Source organism: Somniosus microcephalus, chromosome 9 (assembly GCF_052327205.1).
Source record: "Somniosus microcephalus isolate GS21.2 chromosome 9, FLI_Smic_1.0, whole genome shotgun sequence".
Classification (NCBI taxonomy): domain Eukaryota; kingdom Metazoa; phylum Chordata; class Chondrichthyes; order Squaliformes; family Somniosidae; genus Somniosus; species Somniosus microcephalus.
The window spans coordinates 14,365,794-14,393,370 of record NC_140995.1 but is presented as its reverse complement, the minus strand read 5'-3'; the positions used below and the strand labels follow the sequence as shown (position 1 = coordinate 14,393,370).

The 27,577-nt window shown below is 48.2% G+C and overlaps 1 protein-coding gene across 1 annotated transcript; it reads right to left on the bottom strand.

The window, feature by feature from the left end:
• Window positions 1-497: 497 nt before the first annotated feature.
• Window positions 498-26,474, bottom strand: LOC147112269 (uncharacterized). Its single transcript, XM_085996822.1, has 3 exons — window positions 26,336-26,474; window positions 2,927-3,469; window positions 498-556 (listed from the first exon to the last, which is right to left on the bottom strand). Exons 1-3 carry the CDS (start codon window positions 26,472-26,474, stop codon window positions 498-500), a joined length of 741 nt encoding a protein of 246 aa, XP_085852948.1.
• Window positions 26,475-27,577: the final 1,103 nt, after the last annotated feature.

The window sequence follows — 27,577 nt, the reverse complement described above, 5'->3', positions numbered from 1 at the left end:
AAGTCCAGAGGTGTTTGTTTTAGCAAAGTATTAAATGTAACGGTGGAGTTAAAAGATGTTACCAGCTCCTGGAGGCATTTTGTCTTCGGATAATCCCAATTTCTGGCACCAAGAGCAGCTCTTTTGAAATATTCAGCTGTTACAAACTCGGATGTAGCGCAAACCTTTTCAAAAGGTAATGAACTCATAATTCTTATTAAAATGTACTATTTAAAAATATATAATTGGTGGGTGCAGATAAAGTAGACAATGAGATGATAGCATTGTATCACGTACTGCCTCATTGCACCTGTGTTTATCCACAAGGTAATGCACCTTGCAGGAAAAGTTGGGGGGGAAATTTCCCTCGTACGCTAATGATAGCATTTCTAAAGAATAGGCTTGCAATTTTCCTACAAAAGAAGGCACAGAGGAAGCTTTCTCCCTTTATTGTTCGAATCCTGTCCCTTAAATACAACTGTGCCATTGCAAACATCATAGTTGAAAAGAGAAGTTCATCATTTAATATAATTATCTTTCTTGCACCAGTTGGTATCTATTATTACGATGTGTGAATCTGTGACAAATATTAAATGATAGTTGTCATGAATCTTGTCATGACTCATGTGGTAACACTGGGCGGCTAGCTGGTGGCGCCGTCCAAGGAGTATAAATACTCGGGCGTGAGCCCAGCTTGCTCAGGATGTTTCTGTAACCAGGAACTAGTGATGTAACTAGAAATCTCATGGTTGTGAAACAGTTGATTAAAGCTTTGTTTTATACTCAAACCAAGCACTTTTTACATCAATAGTCTTAGAGTCCAACAGTCGTTTTCTAAGAGTCAAACCTTTAACATTTCATAACTTGTGCGTAAATGTTTTTTTTGGAGTCAACAGTTGACGTTTGACGTTCTGGGGGCTAAGTTGGGCCATGTAGCGCCCTTTTTTTTTAGGTGCTACAAGGCCACTAATGTTCGAAAATGGGGACCAAGATGCACGCGCACACTTCTGCGGAGGACGCCATCTTGTTAAAGGGGTTTTTGCGCACTCACCTGACAACCACTGGCAGCATGGAGAGCAGACAGGTCATGCGCATATCAGTGTACAACGCTGATTTGATGCCAGCGCTGCCATTTTCCAACTGCACACTCCAGCCAACGCCCTGTCTTAACCTCGCACAGCTGAACACAACATTAAAAGGCATGAACTACCCCTGACCAGTGCTACTTAAAGGGATCATGAACTACTTACAGGTTAGTTGCTGGATTGTATCTTCTGGCTGCTGGTGCAATTGCACGTGTTTTTGGAGCCTCCCTATGCTTGGCCACAGGGAGTGGTCTGGCTGGTGCTGAAGTAGTTCTTTGTTCATTTAAAATCTTGAGCTGAAACACGTTGCTTTCAGACATGGGTGGCCTGGTAGGACTTCCTCTGGGAATTGAACATGACCGGGAGAATAAAGAGAGGCCACACAGAGCAGGACAAGCTGCTAGAAGAGGGAGGAGGAGGAGGAGCAGAAGGGCTCTCAGCAGGAGGCCGTATTCGCTGTTATCCTAGCAGCAGTCATGATCACTTCATTCTGCACCAGTCCTCTGTGCCACCTGTATTTGGCCCACCATGGCAAGTCAAAGGCTGGCTACTGGGCGACAAGGGTTATCCACTCATGACATGGCTCATGACTCCAGTCAGGAACCCAAGCACACCTGCACATCGCCTACAATGGGAGCCTTGCTGCCACAAGGAACATTATAGAGCACACCATCGGCATCCTCAAGCAATGCTTCTGCTGCCTGGCTTGCTCTGGAGGAGTCCTGCAGTACTCAACTGAGTGGATATCAAGATTTGAAGTAGTATGTTGCCTGCTGTACAACCTGGCCAGTATGAACCCTTGGCACCACCTATCAGGCAAGAAGCTTAGGAGCAGGAGCATGAAGAAGAGGAGCAGGAGGAGGAAGTGGAGGAGGAGGAAGTGCAACAGGAAGTGCAGGAACAAGAAGAGGAAGAGAGGTTACAAAGTAGACAGCCCCTTTCTGCCCAGGTTCTATGTTATGCGATTATTCATGAACGATACCAGTAACCTCGACCACAAGTCCCCATTCACCAACAGTTCCACGCTCTTTACCTTTCCTCTATCACTGACCATCACATCGTCACCTTTCTGACAACACAAAAATAAAAACAACCAGAAAATGCACATTCTAATACAATTTTAGGAGTTCAGTCATTACATAATGCATGCAAAAATAAATTAATCACCCTTGTGCATTCCCTTAGTGCCTGTCTTCCGTGTGCCTTTGCCTATCCTAGTGCTCCTACGAGGTGCTACCCCAGTAGCTGCAGCATGGGTGGTGGAAGGCTGCTGACCTTCAATTGAGGAGATTGCAGATGGCCTTGGAGGGCGACCTCGAGCAGTTCTGGGCCGTGTCTAGGCTTCAGACTGCACCATCTCGGCCTGGGCTGCAGCAGTCTGGGCTGGCTGGATGACAGGCAACAGCAAGGGCATGGGTGGGATCAGGACTGCTGTCATCCTGGGAGTCCTGTTCCATGGAGCCACTGCCACTCTCCCGGGGCGGTGCCTCAGCAATCCTGCTGGTCTGTTGGAGAACAGATTGATGGACTGCAATAACCTGGAAACCCCATTCGTTTCCCAAGCCACGATGGCAGCAGTCTGAGCTTCCGCGATAGCACTCAGACCTTTGATGGAAGCAGTTTGTGCTGCAATAGAAGTTGTTTGTGCTGCAATGCAAGTTGTGATATCTGCCATCAGATGCTGCAACATCGTGGGTTCCACAGGTGTGCTGATGGAGGTGACCACCCATTTCACATTGGAAAGGATGGGTTGCAAGCTCTGCGCAAAGCCCTGTGCTGAGCTGGTGCTGGACTTCTCCATGCTCCTTGACATTGAGGATTTCTGGCAGGCTTTCCAGTGCACCAAGCATTTAGTTGTGTACACCCTTCTTTTGGTCCATCAAAGTCCTCATCTGACTCCTCTGCAGCAGAACTAGCTCCTTTCCCTGGCTCCTGTGCAATTGTGCCCGGTGTCTCACCATGTGCAGATCCCTCCTCTATCCTAGCCTTTAAAATACACGCAGTGTCAGTCTGTGAGCTGGTTGGAGTGAGTGTAAGATCGAGTGACAGTGTCTCTTCATCTTCCTCTCCCTCCTCTGACTGGGAAGGTTCCAGTACCTGGGTATCTGAAATGAAAACAAGATTTGGGTTGTGGTGAGGAGAAAGTAAGAAGTGTGTGCTTACACCATCTGCAACTTGTGAGTCAGAAGAGATTGTGGGATGAGGGAGAAGTGGGAAGAGAGGAGGTGGATTAGGTATGCAGATACCCTGATCATTGATCCCCCCAAGGCCACCAGTGGTCACGACCTCAGCGATGCCCCTTGCCATAATGGCCAGCACTGACTCCTCCATGGGGGTTAAAACATGCAGGCGCACTTGTCCTCCTCCAGTTTTTCCTACTGCCTCCTGTTTTGCGCCACCTTCTCCTGCAAGAAATAGGTAAGTGTGTCAGTGAGCGTCGTGCAATAGGTTGGGGTGATGTGGCTGCCAAGGTTGAATAGCTGCCAGTGTGTGCGAGTCGTGAGTTGTGGGTGCAAGGCTTACAACAGTGCTAAGTGTTTGAGGATCAGGTAGAACATGAATTGAAGGGTTGAGTATTGATTGATAGAGATTGTTGATAGGTGAGTGATGGGGGTGCAGTGAATTGAGCTTTAGATGAGGCTAATGGTGCAATTGATGGGATATGTCATTTGAAGAGGAACTCACTCAACTTGACTACTCATGTCAGATCATTAAACGTCTTCCTGCACTGCATCCATGTTCTTGAAGCTACACTCCTGACATTGATCTCTGCCACTAATGCCCCCCACCCCCTTGCAAATACAGGATGCCTCTCTTTCTCTCTACATCTTGCACCAAGACCTCCAGTGCATTGTCAGAAAACCTTGATTCGTGCTCTCTCACATGTTCAGCCATCGCTCAAAGTGTCACCGCCCAGATTCACGATTCAAGAAACTCCCGCCACTTCTTGGGGCCACAATGCACCTCCCCTTTAAGAGGGGCAGGCTGCCTTTAAGTAGCACCAGCCGACTCACGATATTGGGCCCCCCGCTGATGTGGGCAGCCAATGAACAGCACGAATGTAACATGCTGCCTGCATCACAATGAACGGCTGCGGGTGGATCGCGTACCACGATCCCCACACCCGTTTTCGGAGGTTGGCCAATTTAAGCCCCCGTCACTCATACCAGGAAGTATACTGACTGCTGAAACACTGATAAAATCAAACTCATAATTATTCAGTATTGATCATATGATTTTATACCAAATGTTACAATCGGCCAATAGCTTTAATCTGAGATCAGTGTGAACTTCCCCGTCCATACCGAATGACCTGCGACTAAGTTCAAATGGAGATCTTTAACATTTTTCAAAAGATTTTTATGACTTGCAGCAGTTAAAAGCCGTAACTTAATCTCAGGCTTCAAATGGTATTCTAAAACTGGTTGGGTTTCACTTTTTGTGGTTTATGGTGTTACCTACATCCCTTCTTTGAATTACAACCTTCAAGTCTATTATTCGTTATATATATTTTTTTTTCCATTGAAGAATAAGAAGTGCTTTTATAATTCTTGAATACAACCAACACGGAGATGAACCTCCCACGCATTTTGGAAACGTAGCACTGTACACCTCATGAAAGTGGTTTCCTTTTACCCCACACATACACACACACAGAAAAAAAAAGCAAGCTCCTCAAACAAAATCCGCAGGGCCTCTGAAGACAGGTGCAGTTGCACTGTTTGAACGGAACGGTCCACTGGTTGCACTTTTGTGTCGTGTGGATGCTGGTGCCTTTATCGAGCTGGAAAGGAAAGTTCCTACAGCTTATCAAATAACCACGAATGATGTGCTGGCCAGCACTCAGAAACGACTCCTGCCTCTACCTTTCAGAGCTCGATGACAGCGGTAGGATAGAATGCATGCCTTGGATTTTTTTTTTGTGGGGCGCCGCTGATCCCTGTCTTTTGTTGTGAGGAGCTCAGCAGCTGCAGGTCCCACCTGGAATTCTCACAGGCCAAGCTTGAACGAACCGGCTAGTGTCTTCCCGAGGTTCTGCAGCGGATTTACGGTCATAGAAATAGAATCATAGAAGAAAGTTACAGCACGGAAGGAGGCCATTTCGGCCTATCGTGTCCGCGCCGGCCAACAAAGAGCTCTCCAGCCTAATCCCACTTCCCAGCTCTTGGTCCGTAGCCCTGCAGGTTACAGTATCCCAAGCGCACATCCAAGTACTTTTTAAATGTGGTGAGGGTTTCTGCCTCTACCACCCTTTCAGGCAGTGAGTTCCAGACCCCCACAACCCTCTGGGTGAAGAAATTTCCCCTCAAATCCCCTCTAAACCTTCCACCAATTACTTTAAATCGGTGCCCCCTGGATTTTGACCCCTCTGCTAAGGGGAATAGGTCCTTTCTATCCACTTTATCTAGGCCCCTCATAATTTTATACTTCTTCTCTTCTTCTTAGGCAGTCCCTCGGAACCGAGGATGACTTGCTTCCACATTAAAAATGAGTTTGCAGGTGGCTGATGAGTCCAATGCGAGACCTACAGTCTCTGTCACAGGTGGGGCAGACGGTGGTTGAAGGGGGCGGGTGGGTGGGCTGCTTGGGTTGACGTGCGCTCCTTGCGGTGCCTGCGCTTGGCTTCTGCTTGCTCCCGGCGAAGAGATTCGAGGTGTTCGGCGCCTTCCCGGATGCTTCTCCTCCACTTTGTACGGTCTTGGGCCAGGGATTCCCAGGTGTTGGTTGGGATGTTACACATTTTCAAGAAGGCTTTGAGGGTGCCCTTGAAGCGTTTCCTCTGCCCACCTGGGGTTCTCTTGCCGTGCCGGAGCTCCGAGTAGAGCGCTTGTTTTGGGAGTCTCGTATCGGGCATGCGGACAATGTGACCCGTCCATCGGAGCTGATCGAGCGTGGTCAAAGCTTCGATGCTGGGGATGTTGGCCTGAGCGAGAACACTGACATTGGTGCACCTATCCCGCCAATGGATTTGCAGGAGCTTGCGGAGGCATCTTGAGGTTATACACCTCAATAATGTCTCCCCTCAGCCTCCTCTGTTCCAAGGAAAACAAACCCCAGCCAATCTTTCCTCATAGCTAAGATTCTCTACTCCCGGCAACATCCTCGTAAATCTCCTCTGCACCCTCTCTAGTGCAATCACATCTTTCCTGTAATGTGGTGACCAGAACTGCACGCAGTACTCTAGCTGAGGCCTAACTAGTGTTTTATACAGTTGAAGCATAACCCCCACCCCTGCTCTTGTATTCTATGCCACGGCTAATAAAGGCAAGGCCCCGCAGACTGCATCACATCTGGGAAAGCAATGCTACGGCACCCGAAGAGCATGGAAGGCCAGCAAGGGCTGCCCCAGAGAGTGCATGTCTCACAGCACACGAGATAAGACTGGGAACTTTTTTCTTGTTTCCCCCTCTCAATCATGTCTGTGAGCACTCAGCCCTGTCAGGATTGAGCTCTTCTGTATATCAACACAAGCTCTTTTGCCAGCTGCAGTGCACATCAGTGATCCGAGGTGACCTCAGAGCCACAGACTGCGACACCATTAATGACCCGTGAGACATTATTTGCACCGTAATAAATTACTACCTTAAAAACTTGGGATTTTTTTTTCCCCAAAACAAAGATGGGCTATCAGAAGATCATTTCCAACAAGTTGGCTCTGTGACATCCTCAAAAAGCCATTTTAGAGACTGATATCCGCGAGGTTGGAAGGCTTTGTGACAGTCATGCACTGCAGTCTGCATCTAACAAAATACTCATGTTGTTCCCTCAGGCAATGCTGAATGGTGGCAAATCCTTTTAAAACCTGCAAAATGTCAGAAGTAGAACAAAAGGTATTAAAAATTTAGTGGGGAAACCCTCTGGTGATCTTCCAGGACATCATAGCAAGTAGCACACACCTTGGCCCGTAATTTCCGATCGGAGGCTTCCTGCGTGCGGAGGCCTTCTATCGGAAAAAAATCTACGCCCTTACCTGAGGGTTCCCGAGGTCTGGACACTTCCGATCCTGGGCCCCTCCAAAGTCGAAATGCGCAGGGCCCACGTATCCCAGGGGCGCAGGTGGTTCGCAAGCGTCCCTGGGATCACCTGGGCCAGGCGAGCCAATGAAAGAAGGGAATCCCCCTTCATACTTTTGACAGATAGACCCGTCAAATATATGAATGAATGGGGATCACCCCAAAAAGACACTAAAACATTAAATACATTTTTTTTTAAATCACATTTTAAAATGATTTAAAATTACATTAATTTAAATATTTTAAACAAAAATTAAATTTTTTGAAAGAAAGAATTAAAGTTTTTTACAGGGCTAAAAATAAACTTACCTTTTTTAAAAGTATTTTAAAATTATAAATGAGTGAAAAAAAAGTTTTTTTTTTACTTTTTAAACTCTTATGCTGGTAAAAGCAGGCCTTACTCAGGCTTTTACCAGGCGTAAGATTTCTAAGTGATTTCAGCGGGCGGAGGTTCTGCAGAAAGCGGAACTCTCTCCCCGCAGATGCCCTTCTCCAAGGCAGGCGGAGGATCTGTCAAGAGGATTCTCCGCAGATCGGAAATGCCGGTTTTCAGCGCATGCGCTTGGCGTGCCTGAAACTGGCATTTCTGATGTCCCTACGGGTGTGTACACAGCGCGTACCCACCCGTAGGCATCGGAAAATACAGGCCCATGTGTACCTTGCACATGTTAACAGCTAAATAAAGCACGCCCACCCCTGAATTCTGGGGAGAACAGCAGCATTATTCAAACACTGCCCTCTGTCATTTCTATTAGCTTCCCCAATAGCTTCACAGTTGTGCTGCAAATGTCCTATCCATGTCTTGGGATTATACTCACTCACCCCAGGGCATCAGTAAATGAGTGGCAGTGCAAACGGGGTTATGGTCACTATAAGACACGTTTCAGACCACATTTCGAAACCAGTCATGAAGGCAAAAATAAATCTTGTTTTATTACCACGTGTTGCTATGACTGGGGTGCTCCCCGGAGAGGTGTCTTCAGCTGTTTAATGCGCCAAGGGGTACAGAACTGTATTGGCTACTTTCAATGCCATATGAGTACGGAGCTGCAGTTTCATTGCCCTCTTGTATCACTTGGACGGCTGCGTATTAAAGCATGAATGCTAGTCCAGCAGGCAGCCTGTTCGTTTATAAAATAAAAATGTACATTGACTGTTTTTCCACTGCTCAGTTGGTAGCACTCTCATCTCTAGAGTCAGAAGGTTGTGGGTTCAAGCCCCACTCCAGAGACTTGAGCACACAAATCTAGGCTGACACTCCAGTGCAGTGCTGAGGGAGTGCTGCACTGTCGGAGGTGCCGTCTTTCGGGTGAGATGTTAAACCAAAGTCCTGTCTGCTCTCTCAGGTGGTAGTAAAAGATCTTATGGCCACTATTTCGAAGAGGAGCAGGGGAGTTATCCCCGATGTCCTGACCAATATCTATCATTGAACCAACATCACTAAAACAGATTATCTGGTCATTATCACATTGCTGTTTGTGGGAGCTTGCTGTGCGCAAATTGGCTGGCGCGTTTCTTACGTTACAACCGTGACTCCACTTCAAAAGTACTTAATTGGCTGTAAAGCGTTTTGGGACATCCTAAGGTAGTGAAAGGCGTTATATAAATACAAGTCTCTCTCTTCAGCTATTCTCACTTACCAGCACACTGATATGAATTTGACGATTTTATATTGTACCTTTAGTTGGTACCCAAAAGGCAGGCGTACCGATGACAAAAATGCAACTAGAAATTAGTATTATTTATTTTCAAGAACAATGGGCTGTATTTTCTGATCCCTACAGATGTGCCTCCGTAGGGACATCGGAAATGCCGGTTTCAGGAATGCCAAGCGCATGCGCTGAAAACTGGCATTTCCGATCTGTCAAGAGCATTCTTGACAGATCGGACGCCTGCCCTGGAGGAGGGCCTCCGCGGGCAGAGAGTTCCGCTTTCTGCAGAACCTCCGCCCGCTGAAAACCCTTAGATATCTTACGCCTGGTAAGATTTGAAAAAAGTTAGAAAAAAAAATGTTTTTTCACTCATTTATCATTTAAAAATACTTTTAAAAAAGGTAAATTTATTTTTAGCCCCATAAAAAACTTTAATTATATTTTTCAAAAAATTAAATTTTCGTTTAAAATATTTAACTTATTGTAATTTCAACTCATTTTAAAAATGTGCTGTGTTTTTTAAATTTATTTCATGTTTTACTATGTTTTTTAATTGATCTCCATTCATATATTTGACAGGTCTATCTGTCAAGTGTATGAAGGGAGATTCCTTCTACTGTTTGTTATAAGCAGTGTGCACTACGTACCCAGCCTTGGATCAGTTTGCAACAATGACGGCAAAGGAGGCAATTGTGGTTTGATGTAACCGTGGCTCTGCGAGGGTGATTGGGACCAGTATTAAACACAGGGAGATGTATCGGTGAAGAACAGTGGCAAGAAAGAAAATGTGGAGGATTATAGAAAGCAACAAAAGGAGGCCAAGAGAATAATGAGAGCAGAGAAGTGTATGAAGAAAAATGGCATTAAGGGTAACAGCAAACAGCCTTGAACTATATATCACCAGTTGAGTTGGCTGAGACCGCACAGAATATAAAGAATGGGATAATGTTAAATCGTTTACTGATGCAGGAGTACTCTTCTTAGGATTTGAGAACTTTTCTTTTTCAAACTGATGTATTATATTGTCTGAAACATTTGAATGCATAGCTTGATTCTGTCACCCTTTCTTACTCCATCAGTGCCATACGGTTGATGCATGATGACAGGGAAGCATGCCACACATCTGCTAAGACGTTCTGTATCTTGTTTATATCTGAAGTCGCCTGTACAGATCACTTTCAATTATATTTGTTGCCTGACTGTTTTTTTTTGTTTGATAATCTCCAGCACGCAATGCTCATGTTATGTTGCAGCATCTGAAGCCGATGTGGTCAGGGTCAGCTTGGCTTAGTTGTAGCACTCTTGCTGCTAAGTTGGGAGGTCACTGGTTCAAGCCCTCTCCTGGAACAAAGTGACTTTAATCTCCAACTTATCATTACCATACTTTATATGTGTCTCCGTACCATCAAGATGGCGTGTGACCTGATAAAATCTAAACCGGCACTGCTTCCATTTTTTCCTGCAAGCATAAAAATCATGGAAACCGTTCAGCTAATCTGAATTAAGTTTTCAATGTTATTTTCTATACTCAAAACTTTTTGCTTCAAAACCCGTCACTGGCTCAGTTCAAGTACAGGAGCAAGGATGTCTTGCTGCAGTTGCACAGCGCCTTGGTGAGACCACACCTTGAGTATTGTGTGCAGTTTTGGTCGCCTTATCTGAGGAAGGATGTTCTTGCCATGGAGGGAGTGCAGCGAAGATTCACCAGGCTGATACCTGGGATGGCAGGAATGACGTATGAGGAGAGATTGGGTCGATTGGGCTTATATTCGCTGGAGTTTAGAAGAATGAGAGGGGATCTCATTGAAACTTATAACATTCTAACAGGACTAGACAGACTAGATGCAGGAAGGATGTTCCCGATGGCCGGGGAGTCCAGAACCAGGGGTCACAGTCTAAGGATAAGGGGTAAGCCATTTAGGACAGAGACGAGGAGGAATTTCTTCACCCAGAGAGTGATGAACCTGTGGAATTCTCTACCACAGAAGGCAGTAGAGGCCAATTCATTAAATATATTCAAGAAGGAGTTGGATATATTTCTTAAGGTTAAAGGGATCAAGGGATATGGGGAGAAAGCAGGGACAGGGCACTGAGTTTGGATGATCAGCCATGATCTCATTGAATGGCGGAGCAGGCTCGAGGGGCCGAATGGCCTATTCCTGCTCCTATCTTCTGTATTGATTTCTTTGTGGGTTCAATGACGAGACATTTATGAAAGAGAATGGCCTAGAAATTGAGTTGACGCCGCGCCAGGGCTTCAGCGCCGGAAATTTAGCGCCGGCGCTAATTCCCTTGCGCGCGCCAAAAATTCAGTAGCGCCGCGCCCAGACGGCTGCCGGCGCTACTGGCGGGCGTGAGTGCCTCCCAATGGGCGCTGAGTGCCGAATTGCGGTGCTAATCCGGCGCTGCGGCACCCGATGCGGTGCGGCAGGCTGGGGAAGTGCAGGCCTCCTCCTCCCGTTAAGGAGGCGCTGCCTTCACCCGATCGCTGGCCGTTTGATTTTTTCAAAAATGAGCCCGGCACCTCGGACAAGTGCCGGGCTTGCAGGCCAGACGCATCTGTTCCGCGGGGGGGGGGTGGAGGAGTCCGGGGAGGGAGGTGCGGGCAGGCGGCCGGCGGGAAAGCGGCCGGCCGCCGCGCGACCTTAATGCGCCGGCGCTAACTTGTGTAAGACTCGGTTGCCAGAGTCTTAGTTGCGGCTGCCACGGGCGAGGCGGCCGCAACTGAATTTCGGCGCTGGGGCCCGTCGGCATGGCAACCGGGACGCTGCGCACACCGATGACGTCATCGATGCCGGTGCAGCGCTACCGGTGCAACGCCGCTTTAGGGCCCCAGGGAATTTTTCAACTGGCCATAACTCTGGCGCTAGTCCCTCTAGCGCCTCAAAAGCGGCGCTAAGGCTAGTGAATTTCTAGGCCAATGTCTTTTAATCTAAAGTCTGTTCAACTCTTTATACAGCATTTCAGGAGACACCATGCTAGTGATGCATCTAGAACGAAACTGAAACTAAACTAAACTGCTTGTCTCTCACATGACCTCTGCTGGTCAGGCATAAGTAATCAATACATGCAAACATGCTGGTAAGGCATCATAATCAAACAGACAAACACCATCACTATTTGCTGATATCATTACATCTTCTATGTTTCTATGTTAAAGGCAACATGTGACTGAGCTCCGCACACTATAGAATGATAGCAGAGCTGAGAATCTATAGTTATGAGGAGACACTCGAGGAGAAACTGGGGCCGGAAATTCCCAGGCTCTCTCCGCTGGTGGACGCGCCATAGACCAAGATCCAGTGACCTCCACTCCTGACCCCGCCAGAGAATCCAGGGTTAGGGCGGTGCCCACCTGGTTTGAATAATGCCAGCAGGGGGCTCGTGGCACTATGGGTACATCCTGGGCATTCACCAAGAGGAAGGAGAGGGGGGGAAATGGCTCTGGCCAGCTGTTCCTTTGGTAGCTCGTGTCAGCAGCTAACAACATTTTTTGTTTTAAATCAGCCCAATTGGACCTCTTTATAAAGGAGCTGATACTACGAATAAAACTGGGAATTCAATTTGGGATCGGGGTCAGAATCCATGCCTGGTCCCCCAGGTGGGCCTCAATTCCATTGCTCAAAGGATCTATACCCCGAGTTCATCACAACATTCAAATCGTTGGGCATTAGAAAATTCTCAGTGTGGAATTACCCTCCCCTTAGCTCTGCCCACTCTGATGTTCGGGGCCACGTTTGGGAAGGTTCAAGGTCCAGCCGCCCCAGGCCCCTACCCGAATTGGCTTTGGGCGGAAGACCCAACATCTGCAGACCCTGCCAGAAATTCTGCCTCTGTTGTCAGCCGTGGCTCAGTGGGCAGCACTCTTGCCTCTGAGTCAGAAGGTTGTGGATTCAAGTCCCACTCCAGAGACTCGAGCACATCAAGCTAGGCTGACGCTCCAGTGTGGTACCGAAGCAGTGCTGCACTGTCGGAGGTGCCATCTTTCAGATGAGACGCTAAACAGAGGCCCTCTCTGCTCTCACAGGTGAACGTAAAAGATCCCGCGGCACTATTCGAAGAAGAGCAGGGGAGTTCTCTTCTCCCCGATGTCCTGGCCAATATTTATCCTTCAACCCATTTCACTAAAACAGATGATCCGGTCATTATCACATTGATGTTTGTGGGAGCTTGCTGTGCGCAAATTGGCTGCCACATTTCCTACATTACAACAGTGACTACACTTCGAAGATACTTCATTGGTTGTAAAGCATTTTGGGACGTCCTGAGGTTGTGAAAGGCGCTATATAAATGCAAGTCTTTCTTTCTTCTTTCCCTGTTGGCATTCCTGTGCTCAAGTTCCACCGAGGAGCACTGTTGAGGCTGGGGAATTTAAGCCCCATAGCATAGGTTCTCATCTGAGAAAATATTTTTGCTTTGGGCAATAATAGTACAGCGGACAACAATAGTGCAAATACAATTAGAACCACGAGATACACTTAGGTGAGAAGGTTAGCAGGTGACTTCCTTCAGACACATGATCAGGACAAATTGTCAAATGTTTAATCCATGGCAGGACGGATTACCACTTGTAACACTCGAGAGAAATTCCTGACTTTAGCCTTGGGAAAGGAGACGCTGGCTTTCAACTCTGAGAACAGACTGTTGCCAAGTTTCACAACCTGACTTTGAGAACTGTGTGTTTTAGCTTTTTCATTGAAATATTCATGCAAAGTCCAATTTCAGAATATAGGATTGGCGAATTCATTCTCAAAGAAACAAGTTAACCGGTTTTAACTGGCCCCTTCACATTTCACCCCAGCTTTGTACCAGCATGAAACTGGTGAGCCTTTACTTCCACTGTAAGTGTCATCAGTGCTGACGCACGATGCTTCAGTGTAAACAGTTTACCCCAGATCCATGGCTGTGATGTTACTTTCACCCTGGTCCCCTTGGAAGAATAAAGCTGAAGAAGTAGGACAATGGAGAGAGATTACAAAATGCTGCAGTTCAGAGGGACCTGGGGGTCCTTGTGCATGAAACACAAAAAGTTAGCATGCAGGTACAGCAAGTAATCAAAAAGGCAAATGGAATGTTGGCCTTTATTGCAAGGGGTTTGGGGGGAGAAATTCAGTATCGCTCCATTTGGGGCGCAATTATCAGCCGGGCGCAAAGATTAGCGCCTGGCACTAATTATTGCCTCTGACTGCAAATTTGGCTTTTATCGCCCCTGGAGGTGATTGGAGCGCTAAATCAGGAGCATCACGCCTGTCTTAAGGCGCAAAGGCCGAGGAGCGAGGCACAACCTCAGAGCGCTGGCAAAGCTCATGTGATGTCAGTCAGCAAAGGAACACAGACACAATGGCGCCTGCCAGTTCTTAAAGGGGAGGGTTGATCTTGCTCTCCATCCACATCCTGCTCATTGCAGCCTTGAATCTCGGCCTGGAGAGACCTGTACATCAAATCTGCTGGAAAGAACAATGGAGAGGCCCAGGGAAAGAGCTCAGAGTGCAGCCCCCATAGTCTCTTCTAAATCGATACAAGGAAGGGCAAATCAAAATGAACCTGCAAAGTGCTGTTCAGTACCCAAAACTCCTTCACACAGCGTTGAATCTCTCCAGAAGTCTCTCTCTCGCTCTCTCTCAGAATGCGTGGTGCAAAAATGTCACCAACAAAAAAAGGCAGGAAGCGGGCGCCTTTAAATAGCGCTCCCCCAGTCCCTTCCTGACTGCAAAACGCTCCCCTCAACCTGTCGTTGCTAGTGACAGGCGGTAAGGCAGGGGGCGCCACTCAATATCCGGTCCGGCGCAGGGGATCGTGGCGGTAGTGTTTAGTGCCGCCGCAAAATGTCTAGTTAATTTTGTGAGCGGCGCAAACATCGCCGCTAGTTGCTTTATGCCCCATTAGCGCCATCTTAAGGCGCTAACGGGAGGCGCAAACCAACTGAATTTTTCCCGCTTGGAGTATAAAAGCAGGAAAGTCCTGCTACAACTGTACAGGGCACTGGTGAGACCACACCTTGAGTGCTGCGTACAGTTTTGGTCTCCTTATTTAAGGAAGGATATACTTGCATTGGAGGCAGTTCAGAGACGATTCACACGGTTAATTCCAGGGTTGAGGGGGTTGACTTATGAGCAAAGGTTGAGCAGGTTGGGCCTATATTCATTGGAATTTAGAAGAATGAGAGGTGATCTTATTGAAACATGTAAGATACTGAGGGGGCTCCGCAAGGTAGATGCAGAGAGGATGTTTCCCCTCGTGGGGAAATCTAGAACTCGGGGACATAGTTTCAGAATAAAGGGTCGCCCTTTTAGAACTGAGATGAGGAGGAATTTCTTCTCTCAGAGGGTCGTAAATCTGTGGAATTCTCTGCCCCAGAGAGCCGTGGAGGCTGGGTCATTAAATACATTTAAGGTGGAGATAGACAGATTTTTGCAAGATAAGGGAGTGAAGGGTTATGGGGAGCGGGCAGGGAAGCGGCTTTGAGCCCAAGATCAGCCATGATCTTATTGAATGGCGGAGCAGGCTCGAGAGGCCAAGTGGCCTATTCCTGCTCCTATTTCTTATGTTATGTTCTTATGGTGTTGATTCAGCTTCCACCAGCCGAGGCGCTGGAGCCCACGGGAGGCACCAGCTCATTTAATGATCTGCCTCCTCCTCTCCCGTTGCCCCACAGTGCCGCCACTAAAGGATGGCTGTCCCGCACTGTAAATGGATGAGGATCAGGCTCAGATTTCAATGGAAGGAACTTCATGCAAAAATACTCCTACTCCTGTGTCACAGAGTTATACAGCAACTCGCCATGGTAATGATGGCCAGGAAACTACATCACGAGGTTATGTATGTAACCATCCTCTCTTCCTCCATGGAGATACAGATCTGAAGTAAAACCAAAAATATTTCTAAAATACAATCCCTTGATAGCTCAGGCATACAAATTTTGCCTAGTTTTACAATGACTCGACTTAAGATAAAGGCTCCTTTAAATGAGTATATTTTTATTTTGTTTTCTCTTTTCTTATTTCTATTTTGGCTTCATTATATTCCTCTGTTCTCTGTCAGTTTTTACTCACTTGCTACACATTACAGCTGAGCAGTGCCTGTCGATACCCAGGGTCCAAACGTGTGCACTTTCCAACGGGAATCGCTGGATAACAACCAGGAATGAGAAGCCTGTTTGATCGCACCCAGCCTCATTCCCCACCCCCCCACCCCTCAACACCCCCCTCCCCACCGACACCCCCTCCCCACTGCCCCCACTCTCCCCACCCACCCCGCCCCCTCCATCCCCCCCACCCACCCTCCCCCTTCCCCCACCCCTCAACACCCCCTCCACACCGACGCCCTCTCCCCACTCCCACCCCCCTCCCTCCCCACCCGCCCCTCAACACCCCCTCCCCACCGACGCACCCTTCCCACTGCTCCCCTCCCCACTCCCACCCTGCCCTCCTCCCTCCCCACCCGCCCCTCAACACCCCCCTCCCCACCGATGCCCCCTCTCCCTCTCCCCACCCACCCCGCCCCTCCCCCTTCCCCACCCCACCACCCCTCAACACACCCCTCCCCACCGGCACCCCCCCTCTCCCCACTGCCTGCCCCCTCCCCACTGCTCCCCCACCCACCCCTCAACACCCACCTCCCCACTGACACACCTCCCCCCTCCCCACTGCCCCGCTCTCCCCACCCACCGTGCCTCCCTCCCTCCCCACCCCTAAGCACACCCCTCCCCACCCACCCCACCCACTCCTTCCCCACCCCCCCTCAACACCGCCCTCCCCACCGAGGCCCCCTCCCCCCACCCACCCTCCTTCCCCACTCCCCTACCCCTCAACACACCCCTCCCCACCGACGCCCCCTCCTCCCCTCCCCCATCCACCCCGCCCCCTCCCTCCCCACCATCCCCCTTCCCCCACCCAACCTCTTTCCCCACCCCTCAACACCCTCCTCCCCACCGTGCCCCTCCCTCCCCAGCCACCCTCCCCCTCCCCTCCCCACCAACGCCCCCTCTCCCTCTCCCCACCCCGCCTCCTCCCTCCCTCCCCGCCCCTCAACACCCCCCTCCCCACCAAGGCCCCCTCCCCACTCGACAATTAGTCGAGTAGACATGCAAGAAAATGAGACTGCAGATGTACCAAACAAACAAATTCTCTCTCTCTCGCTGTCTCCATGTAAATAGAAATGATGCTGTGCAAGTAAGCTCAAGAAAATGCAGTAAATTATTAACCTTTGGGCTGTTGACAGGCCCAGTGTCTTTCAGCCATCAGGAAAGACCCAGTAATATCTTAGGAACAAGAGTAGGCCATTTAGCCCCTCGAGCTTGTTCCACCATTCAATGAGGTCATGGCTGACCTGTATCTTAACCATCGTGAACCTTAATACCCTTGACTTAAAACAATCAATCAATCTCAATTTAGAATTTTTCAATTGACCCCCCAGCCTCAACAGCTTTTTGGGGGAGAGAGTTCCAGATTTCCACCATTCTTTGTTCTTCCTGACATCACCCCATAATGGCCCAGCTCTAATTTTAAGGTTTTTCCCCCTTGAACACCACCACCACCACCCCCAGAGGAAATGGTTTCTCTCTATCTACCCAATTAAATCCTTTAATCATCCTAAACACTGCAATTGGACCCCCCCCCCCACAATAATCCTCTATACTCAGGGAAATACGAGCCGAGCCTATGCAACCTGTCCTTGTAATTTAACCCTTTTGACTCCGGTATCAGTCTGGTGAACCTGCGCTGGGCCCATCATGAAGAAGAATGAGACTGGTGGGTAAGCTCACTAATCAGTGCAGTACTAAGCCAGGGCTGAAGAATCAGGCTTGTCCGGTGAGGCCCTTCACAATTTAGCAGCCTGACCACTTGGTCATGGCACTGGAGGGCTGTCAGCGAGCGCGAACTGTATCCCAGCTAGAGTCAGTACCTTCAGGAGAGGAGGGGAGACAAAAGGGAAGAGAGTTGACAAAAACACATAATTTAATGAGGGGGAACAATGGATAAACAAAGCAATATTAAGATAATTATTTCCTTTCCTCTATATTTAGTTATGATTCTTTAATTTAGTCTGTTGAAATCTTTTTGCCCTTTTGTTTCCTTTTCCCCCCAACAAACGAGAGTCTAACCATCGCCCCATGACATTCAATGGCATTACCATCACCGAATCCCCCAGCATCAACATCCTGGGGGTCACCATTGACCAGACACATAACTGGACCAGCCGCATAAATACTGTGGCAACAAGAGCAGGCCAGAGGCTGGGTATTCTGCGGCGAGTGTCTCACCTTCTGACTCCCCAAAGCCTTTCTACCATCTACAAGGCACAAGTAAGGATTGTGATGGAATAGTTTCCAATTGCCTGGATGAGTGCAGCTCCAACAACACTCAAGAAGCTCAACACCATCCAGGACAAAGCAGCCCGCTTAATTGGCACCCCCTGTACCACCTTAAACATTCGCTCCCTCCACCACCGGCGTACCGTGGCTGCAATGTGTACCATCTACAAGATGCACAGCAGCAACTCACCAAGGCTTCTTCGGCAGCACCTCCCAAACCCGTGACCTCTTCCACCTAAAAGGACAAGGGCAGCAGGCACATGGGAACACCACCACCTCCAAGTTCCCCTCCAAGTCACGCATCATCCTGACTTAGAAGCATATCGCCGTTCCTTCATCGTCACTGGGTCAAAATCCTGGAACTCCCTCCCTAACAGCACTGTGGGAGTACCTTCACCACACGGACTGCAGCGGTTCAAGAAGGCGGCTCATCACCACCTTCTCAAGGGCAACTAGGGACGGGCGATAAATGCTGGCCTTGCCAGCGGCGCCCACATCCCATGAAAACGAACTTAAAAAAAAGTTAATGGGCTCGATTTTGTCAATGGGGAGCTTTTGGAGGCGGGACTCCCACTTTTTGAGTTGTAGTCCCACCTCCAGCGACTTCTGGCCAACCCACACTACTTTCCCTTGATTGACCTTGTTAAGCCCGCCCAGCGGGTTCAGCAGGCCAATTAAGGGACACCTGGTTACTGGTGACGTCAGTGATTGACATTTCATCTGTCAAGAGCTTTTCACAGATGAAAAATCAGTGTTTGACAGCTCTGTGAAGCTGCAACACTGACAATCTGTCTTCTAACTTGAGTCCTTCTACTCAGACTCAGTTAGAGATCTCTCCAGACCAGAAAGCAGAGGCTGCAGCTTTTGACAGTTCAGCGGCCATTCTGCTTTCTGTGCCGGTGAACTGAGGGACTCCCGAGACCTGAAGGGAGGAATCCTGCAGGAGAAAGTAAAGGTAAGTAAAACTTATTATAACACTTTACACTTACCTCACACACTTACCTCTGCACACATGCACCCATCACTCACCTGCACAGCGGACATTTCGACCCCTCCAACCCCTGCAGACCGACGGTCCGCCTCGCTAACTTGACATGGTTCGGAGCCCTCGGACAGCCCACACTTCAGGGCTAAAAATAGGGATTAGGCAAAAAACTGCCTGTTAACTACCTGTTAACAGGCAGTTAATTGGCACTAATCCCCTTCCCGCCTCGGGGAGGCGGCTCCCAGCACAGGTCAGGTAGCCGCCTCCTGGGACATTGGCACGGAGGCGGGTTGGGGGCGGGATGGGTTCCTGCCCCCCAATTCTGCAATTTTCCCCCCACTCCCAACTCCAAACCCGCCTCCTCGCGGCTTGGAAAATCCAGCCCATTCTGTTTGTATTTTTTTTCTGTTTCACATCTTATTTCTCAATGGAGATTACAATCACTTTAACTCTTCCCCTTTCACTTTCCCCTCTTTTTTAAAATGATTGCCACTATAGTCATGTGGGTTTTTCTGTATCTCCCTCTAACTGTAATCCAGCTGTTCTCTTGACCTACTTCATTTCAATCCCTTTGTCCCTTTCCCACATTCCAACAGTGACTACACTCCAAAAGTACTTCATTGGCTTTGAGACGTCCGGTGGCCGTGAAAGGCGCTATATAAATGCAAGTCTTTCTTTTGCAGTGTTTCTCTCACTCTTTTCTTCTTTCAGAGTTTCCGTGTCAGTCGGGTTCATCGTCAAATGCCTTCCACTTGTGTTTTAAAAAAAAAGAAATCCATTACTCGTTTACGGGACAATAGCAAAATACTGTGGACGCTGAAAATCTGAAATAACAACAGAAAATGCTGGCAACACTCAGCAGGTCAGGCAGTATCCGCAGAGAGAGAAAAACAGAGTCAACGGGCTGGATTTTGATACTGGAGGCGTGTAGGAGGCGGGACTACAACTTTCGGGGTTGTAGCCCCGCCTCCATCGAGTTGTGGCCAACCCACGCGATTTTCACTTGATTGACCTTGTTGAGCCTGCCCAGCGGGCTCAGCAGGCCAATTAAGGGCCACCAGGCAACAGGTGACGTCACAGATTGACATTTCATCTGTCAAGAGCTTGACAGATGAAATATCAGCGTTTGATAGCTCTTTGAAGCTGTCAAACACTGACAATCTGTACTCCAAGTTAATTCCTTCCTCACAGGCTGATTTAGAGATCTCTCCAGAACAGAAAGCTGAATGCTGCAACTTTTGACAGATAGCGGCCATTCTGCTTTCTGTGCCGGTGAGATGAGGGACACCCGAGACCTGAAGGAAGGAAGGCTGTAAAGGTAAGTAAAGGTAAGTAAATACTTTAAACACTTTACACACACCAAACACACTTACCTCTGCACTCATGCACCCATCACTCACCTGAACACCGGACATCTCGAACCCTCCAAGCCCTTCAGCCCGACGGTCCACCTCGCTAACTTGGCGTGGTTTGGAGCCGTCGGGAATCCCACACTTCAGCAATAAAAATAGGGATTAGGCTAAAAACTGCCTGTTAACTACCTGTTAACAGGCAGTTAATTGGCACTAATCCCCTTCCCGCCTCGGGGAGGCGGCTCCCAGTGCGGGGCGGGTACCCGCCTCCTTTGAAACTGGCATGGAGGCGGGTTGGGGGCGGGATGGGTTCGTGCCCCCCGATTTCGAGATTTTAACCCCCCACACACCTCCAATCCCGCCTCTATGGCCCAATGAAAATCCAGCCCAACGCTTCAGGTCTGTGATCCATCGTCAGGCTTGATTTTACTCACCCTACCCACCCCGCTCCGTGTCTCGGCTCTCCGCTGGCTGCTCCAACATGTCTGCTCCAGCGACGATGCATAGAAACATAGAAACATAAACATAGAAGATAGGAGCAGGAGTAGGCCATTCGGCCCCTCGAGCCTGCTCCGCCATTCAATGCGATCATGGTTCATCATCCAAACTCAGTACCCTGTCCCTGCCTTCTCCCCATATCCCTTGATCCCTTTAGCCTTAAGAAATATATCTAACTCCTTCTTGAATATATTTAATGAATTGGCCTCAACTGCCTTCTGTGGTAGAGAATTCCACAGGTTCACCACTCTCTGGTTGAAGAAATTCCTCCCCATCTCTGTCCTAAATGGCTTACCCCTTATCCTTAGACTGTGACCCCTGTTTCTGGACTCCCCCGCCATCGGGAACATCCTTCCTGCATCCAGTCTGTCTAGTCCTGTTAGAATTTTATAAGTTTCAATGCAGTATCTCAAACAGACGGCCAGCTCCTTCTCGATGCCTGGATCACATAGAGCTAAAGACAGCGGACGCAACCATAAGTGAAAGCGCTGAATGCTGTCCTGCTTTCAGGCTGAGTGGAAGGATATGGGACAGGACTTGTAATGCAACACAGTTAAAATGCGACCGCAGCTGTAATCAGCATAAATCCTCCTGTGCACAGGAAATCTAAGTGACACTTTCGCCGTATTTGCCTTTGTGCTCCTGCGGATTTGAATCCCATCCTTGCCTTGTCGATAAAGTCTTGTGTTTTTATTGATGCCGTGCCAAGCCAGAGTCAAGACAATTGGCTTCAATCTGGCTCGGCTTGCTCAGGTGCACTGTCCCCACCCCCCCCCCCCCCATTCCATCAAACAAATGAGCTAATTAGTCGAGTAGACATGCAAGAAAATGAGACTGCAGATGTACCAAACAAACAAATTCTCTCTCTCTCTCTCTCTCTCTCTCTGTCTCCATGAAAATAGGAACGATGCTGAGCAAGTAAGCTCAAGAAAATGCAGTAAATTATTAACCTTTTGGGCTGCTGACAGGTCCGGTTTCTTTCAGCTCACACGTTACCGTATGGAAACCAACACTGACATCCCAGTAACAAGGCCGCTCGTGTCAAATTTGGATTGCTCTTTGTAACATTAACCCGATGCTACAAAATTAAACGGAAGGGCTTAGAAACTGGAGGTGTTAGCGCTGGCCGTTAAGGCCCATTTTGGGGGGAGGGGGGAAAGGCGGCTGCCCCACTTCCGCCCACGGCCAGCGGGTCCCGCGCAACGTGTACCTCTGACTCTGGCCTTGGCGGCCGTGCCTTCAGCTGCCTCGCCGGCCCCGTGCTCTGTAATTTTCTTCCTAAGCCTGCCCGCCTCTTGACTTCCCCCTCCGCCTTTAAGAACCACCTTAAAATCTATCCGTTTGAGCAAGCTTTTGGCTCCATTTATTTGATTACAACTCTGTGAAGCACCTTGGGATGTTCTTCTGCTTCAAGATGTAATATAAATGCCGATCGTTGTTGTATCTAAACCTGAACTCAAACTGAGACAAATTTAGATTGTCCTAAAGAAATCGAGTTGACCCAGTTGAACTGAATAGAAGGTTTATGTGGTGGTCACATTTTTCACAGGTGCAATGCCCCACATACAATAAAGATATTTTGGGGGGTTAACCTGATGTAAAAAAATAAGACTTGCATTTATATAATGCCTTTCACGGCCTTAGGATGCCCCAAAGCATTTTACAGCCAATGAAGTACTTCCACAAACAGCAATGTGATAATGACCAGTTTTTTAGTGATGTTGATTGAGGGATAAATATTGGCCCCAGGACACCGGGGAGAACGCCCCTGCTCTTCTTCGAAATATTGCCATGGGATCTTTTATGTCCACCTGAGAGAGCAGACAGGGCCTCGGTTTAACATCTCATCTGAAAGACAGCACCTCCGACAGTGCAGCACTCCCTCAGTACTGTACCAGAGCGTCATTCTGGATTTTGTGCTCAAGTCTCTGGAGTGGGGCGATTCCCCTATCCCCTTTCTGAAGGCTTGATCTCTATGGGCAGCAGCACCTTCTGGTACCTCATATAGGTGGCCAATCTTCATTGGTGAGCCTAAACAGTAATTGACTAGATATTTAACCATGAGGGGCGCCACAGTGAAACCCAACCCTGTCCTTACAGAATGGACACACATATACACGCACACACATGTGCACACACATACAACCACATATACACGCACGCGCACACACAGACGTAATATACACACACGGACGCACACTTTCCAATTGCAGTCACTGGATGGCAATTGGCAGCTGGAGCTGGAGCACTGTCTGATTTTTTCTCTTCCAGAGACCAATTGTCGTGCCCCTTCGCTCACCCAGCTGATATCAGTGAACCCAACGCAAACTATCAACATCCTGGGGGTCACCATTAACCAGAAACTTAACTGGGCCAGCCACATAAATACTGTGGCAACAAGAGCAGGTCAGAGGCTGGGTATTCTGCGGCGAGTGTCTCACCTCCTGACTCCCCAAAGCCTTTCCACCATCTACAAGGCACAAGTCAGGAGTGTGATGGAATACTCTCCACTTGCCTGGATGAGTGCAGCTCCAACAACACTCAAGGAGCTCGACACCATCCAGGATAAAGCAGCCCGCTTGGTTGGCACCCCAGCCACCACCTTAAACATTCACTCCCTCCACCACCGGCGTACCGTGGCTGCAGTGTGTATCTACAAGATTCACTGCAGCAACTCACCAAGGCATCTTCGGCAGCACCTCCCAAACCCGCAACCTCTTCCACCTAGAAGGATAAGGGCAGCAAGCGCATGGGAACACCACCACCTCCAAGTTCCCCTCCAAGTCACACACCATCCTGACTTAGAAGTATATCAGCCGATCCTTCATCGTCGCTGGGTCAAAATCCTGGAACTCCCTCCCTAACAGCACTGTGGGAGCACCTTCACCACACGGACTGCAGCGGTTCAAGAAGGCGGCTCACCACCACCTTCTCAAGGGATGGGCAATAAATGCTGGCGTTGCCAGCGACACCCACATCCCATAAATGAATTTTAAAAAACTGGGAATCAAACCTGGGAATCTCTGATCTGTACTCTTCACTTTCCACGCTACCTTTGCAAACTGAGCCAGTGGATCCTCCTGACTGTTACTTCAGGTGCGCAGTGAAAAGCGAAGAAAATCAGCAAATATATATTATGCTGCAATGATGGGAAATAACACTTCCAGCACAATTGGCCTTAGATTCAGTAGAAAAATCCCTTTACGTGTCCAGTACTGCCCTCTGGGCTATTTGGGGTTTTGATCTCTCTAATGCAGCAGCTGAGAATGGGCTCGCCTGTTTCCAATGGCAACCGAATCTTTTAGGTATTTCCTGCTGTGATACAAGAAAGGGCCAGCACGCAGAGTCCTGGACAACTTGATAGTGTCACCTCTGTGATATCTGTGATGGTATCAAAGCATTTGAATGTTGGTAAGCAACAAAGTAGAAAAGTACACAGGGGCCTCAAGTGATTAAATCCGATTGCGCTACGGAACGGTTTAATTCAAAAAGTGCTTGGATTGCTGGGCCAGTACAAGTTGACAAAGCTCATTTGGAATTAGCCCGTATTGTAGGTGTGACAGATACACTACAGCACGTCAACCTAAAGCAGATTAAGCAAAGGATCATGTACTGATTCCGTGCTGCTTCTTGTTCAGCAAGTGACTCGTTTTAAACTTTTATATGGTTCAAGTGAACCGCAAGAGAAGGAAGGAGACATCAAAAGCAACAGGGACCGGGGGGGCGGGGGGGAAAGCGTATCCGAATGTATAATGAGCTAGTGGATACCAGACACTGGGCCTGTCTGAGGTTGAGCAGCCTGAGGGACAGATAGGCCTGAACTTGTCTTGCACTGGAGGAGCAAATCAAATCCTTGTGCATTTTCGTCAGCTGTCAGTGGCAGACAGATATTTCTAGTAGGCCAGGCAGGAAATTAGGCTATTAAATTACAGGTTTTTCTCAAACCTCATGTCATTCTTCTCTGCTTTACTACAGATGTTCTATCAAAGCAAGCCATTGTAGCCATTTATCTTCCTGTACTTAAATACCTCTGCTCGAGCTAATTTTTTTTTTTTTTTGCTTAGTTGTCGAAGTCTTTGTACTCGGTGCCTTGCTTTCCTGATCTGCTATGGATCTCAGGTTAATTTGCAGCACCTCTTAAGAGTTCAGCAACAAAATCAATTTCAATTGGGTCAGCTAGGGTCATTGCCAGCTCGCCTGTGTGAGGAGTGACAAAGATTATTATCATTCCGACATCATGTTAGCGGAGCAAAGGCAGCAGGGGCAGGAAAAAAAAAAGCAAAAACGCCTGCTCTGATATTTAAGATGAGACAGAAGAAATGAATACCAAATGGCCAGAAAAATATTTCCTTTTATATTGGACAGCAAAATGCTTCAATAAACACATAATATCTTTATGGAAATTGCAACTGGCTAGAGCTCTGCAAAAATGAAACTGTCTACAAGTACAATCTACATTGCGTCGACAACCATTTTGTTGGCATCAGCTTCTTCTTCTTATCGTGTCCACGGACAGTCTATACTTAGCCCAGCCAGAACTGGACACATTTTCGCGCCTTGTTGTTGAATTCGGCAAGATCTGCAACAGTGCAGGGTTCCTCTAACGATGGGCATTGCAGGAGATGTTGCATAGTCTGTGCCTCAGTTCCGCATTCACAAGTTGTCGGGCTGGTTGAATATCCCCATTTGCTTAGTGACACCTTTGAGCAACCTACACCGGTCCTAAGTCTGTTAAGGCACTTCCAGATTGCCCAGTTGCAATTAGCTCCTGGGGGAAGGCTTTCATCAGGGTAAAATTTCCATCGCTGGGGGTTGTTCAAGACTGGCGAGCCGGTCTTTCCACAAGGCGATGCGGGCTTCAGATGAGGTTGATTGTAATGGAACAACACTGTTCATGAAGCTCTTCCTTGACTTTAGGTGGCTGGGTGTAGGTGTGTGACAATGCAGAGGGTGCCTCTCATCTGATGTTTGACGGAGTCGCTCTTTCTGGCTGGCATCAGCTGAACTTGCAGAATGCTTGTACAAAGCTGTGGTACCAGTCTGCAGCGGTATGTGCATTGCTTATTAGTATCTCAGCGTCATAAAAATCTAAAATCAATCTTTGCTTTCGCGTTACACAGCAATAGTCAGAGAAAAAGGCTACAACATTTTTTTTCTTTTGCAGTTTTCTCCTTTTTCCCTGAAAGCATAGGGGGGGCGGGGGGCGGAATGGGTAGATCTTGACTTTGTGCGATAGTGTCAACCGGGTGATTGTGATTCTCCAGCCCGTTTTACATTTCCACTGATTTTTATTCCCGTTTTTGAAGTCAACACAAATAACAATTGGGAGAAATGTAAAACGGGCTGGAGAGTCACAATCGCCTGTTTGACACTGCCACACATAGTCAAGATCTATCCCCTTGTCTCATGCTGGGGTGCAGTTCCACAGATACCCAATGCTGTCTCCTACGTGCCTACCGTTCATGTGCGAACCTAGGCAGCAACTGGCTCCACTGGAAACCATTGCCAGCCTCTGTTCGGCCTCCCTCTCGATTGCCTCCTCACTCTTGATCGCCTGACCCCCGCCCTCCCCCCATCCACTTTGCTCCCAATCCATCCCGATCGCCCCTTCCCTCTCAATCATTCCCCTTCCTCTCAATCGTCTCACTCCAGCCCCCACCTCCCAGGGCCCACCTGAGGGCCACCGCCGGTGTTGCAGCGGCCCGACATTTATGTTCACTTTGCCAGTGAGCTGCCCGAGGACGTCTAGCGGGTGTTTGCCTCTCGCTGGCCTAATTTAAATGAGGGCTCAAGGCCCAATATCCAGTGTGCCTCAGGCTTACCTTTTTAGAGTCATAAGTCGTAGAGTCATAACGGCACAGAAGGAGGCCATTCGGTCCATCGAGTCCGTGCCGGAAAATAAAGTTGTTCAGGGGGCACCCGGATATAAGTGCCCCCTGTTCCCTGCACCCAGTTCATGTCGGCAGGCCAGTGCTATCCAATTCATCCCTAGTGTTCTAATTGAGGCCGAGCCAATGTCTTGTACATGGGGGAATAAAATGGTATTCTTTGTTTTGTAGTGAATTGTCCCGTGCAATGAACAAAAAGTGAATTTTTATTTAGAAAACAGAGCTTCTTATAAATTATTTTATAGCAGCTACTTGAACATACAGGTCTACTACAGTTTGAAGATATCATTGGAAGGGTTGACTTGTAAAACTCCCTAGTCTTGTTGAGTGTGTCTTGTTTTGCACACTTTGTACAAAAATAATAAATTGCAGGACAACGGAGTATTACAGTTTAAACTATTTTAATGAAGCATCAGGTCTGATCTGACTCACAGCAGTACAGCACCGTGTGGACAAGATGGAGTCAGGACCCCCGGGTCTTCCAAAACAATAGCAGTCCTTACAGATGCCTGCAGGCCAATGACAACTCAGCATGTGATCACATGTGAATATAATTGGTTTTCCTTACAGATGCCTGCGGGCCAATGATAATTCAGTATGCAAATGTTACATCCCCTTTCTTTTAAAAGAAAAATGTTATGCATTACTTTTGAACCTTTCTTCTACATAATGTTCTCAGTAGCATCAACATATAAGTAAACACAACATTTAACTAGCACTGAAAACATCTCAACGTTTCAATAACGATGTACAGTTATTTTTTTTAGGGCAGCGATCCGCCTACACCCTTTGACAGTTCACAAGTCAAGGA

Coding starts and splice junctions, on each gene's coding strand:
- LOC147112269 (XM_085996822.1), bottom strand. CDS start 26,474: ATGGATTGGGAGCAAAGTGGATGGGGGGAGGGCGGGGGTCAGGCGATC. Junction 3,470..26,335: donor CCTAGGTTCGCACATGAACG/GTAGGCACGTAG, acceptor TATTTCTTGCAG/GAGAAGGTGGCGCAAAACAG. Junction 557..2,926: donor TGATGGACCAAAAGAAGGGT/GTACACAACTAA, acceptor TATTTGTCACAG/ATTCACACATCGTAATAATA.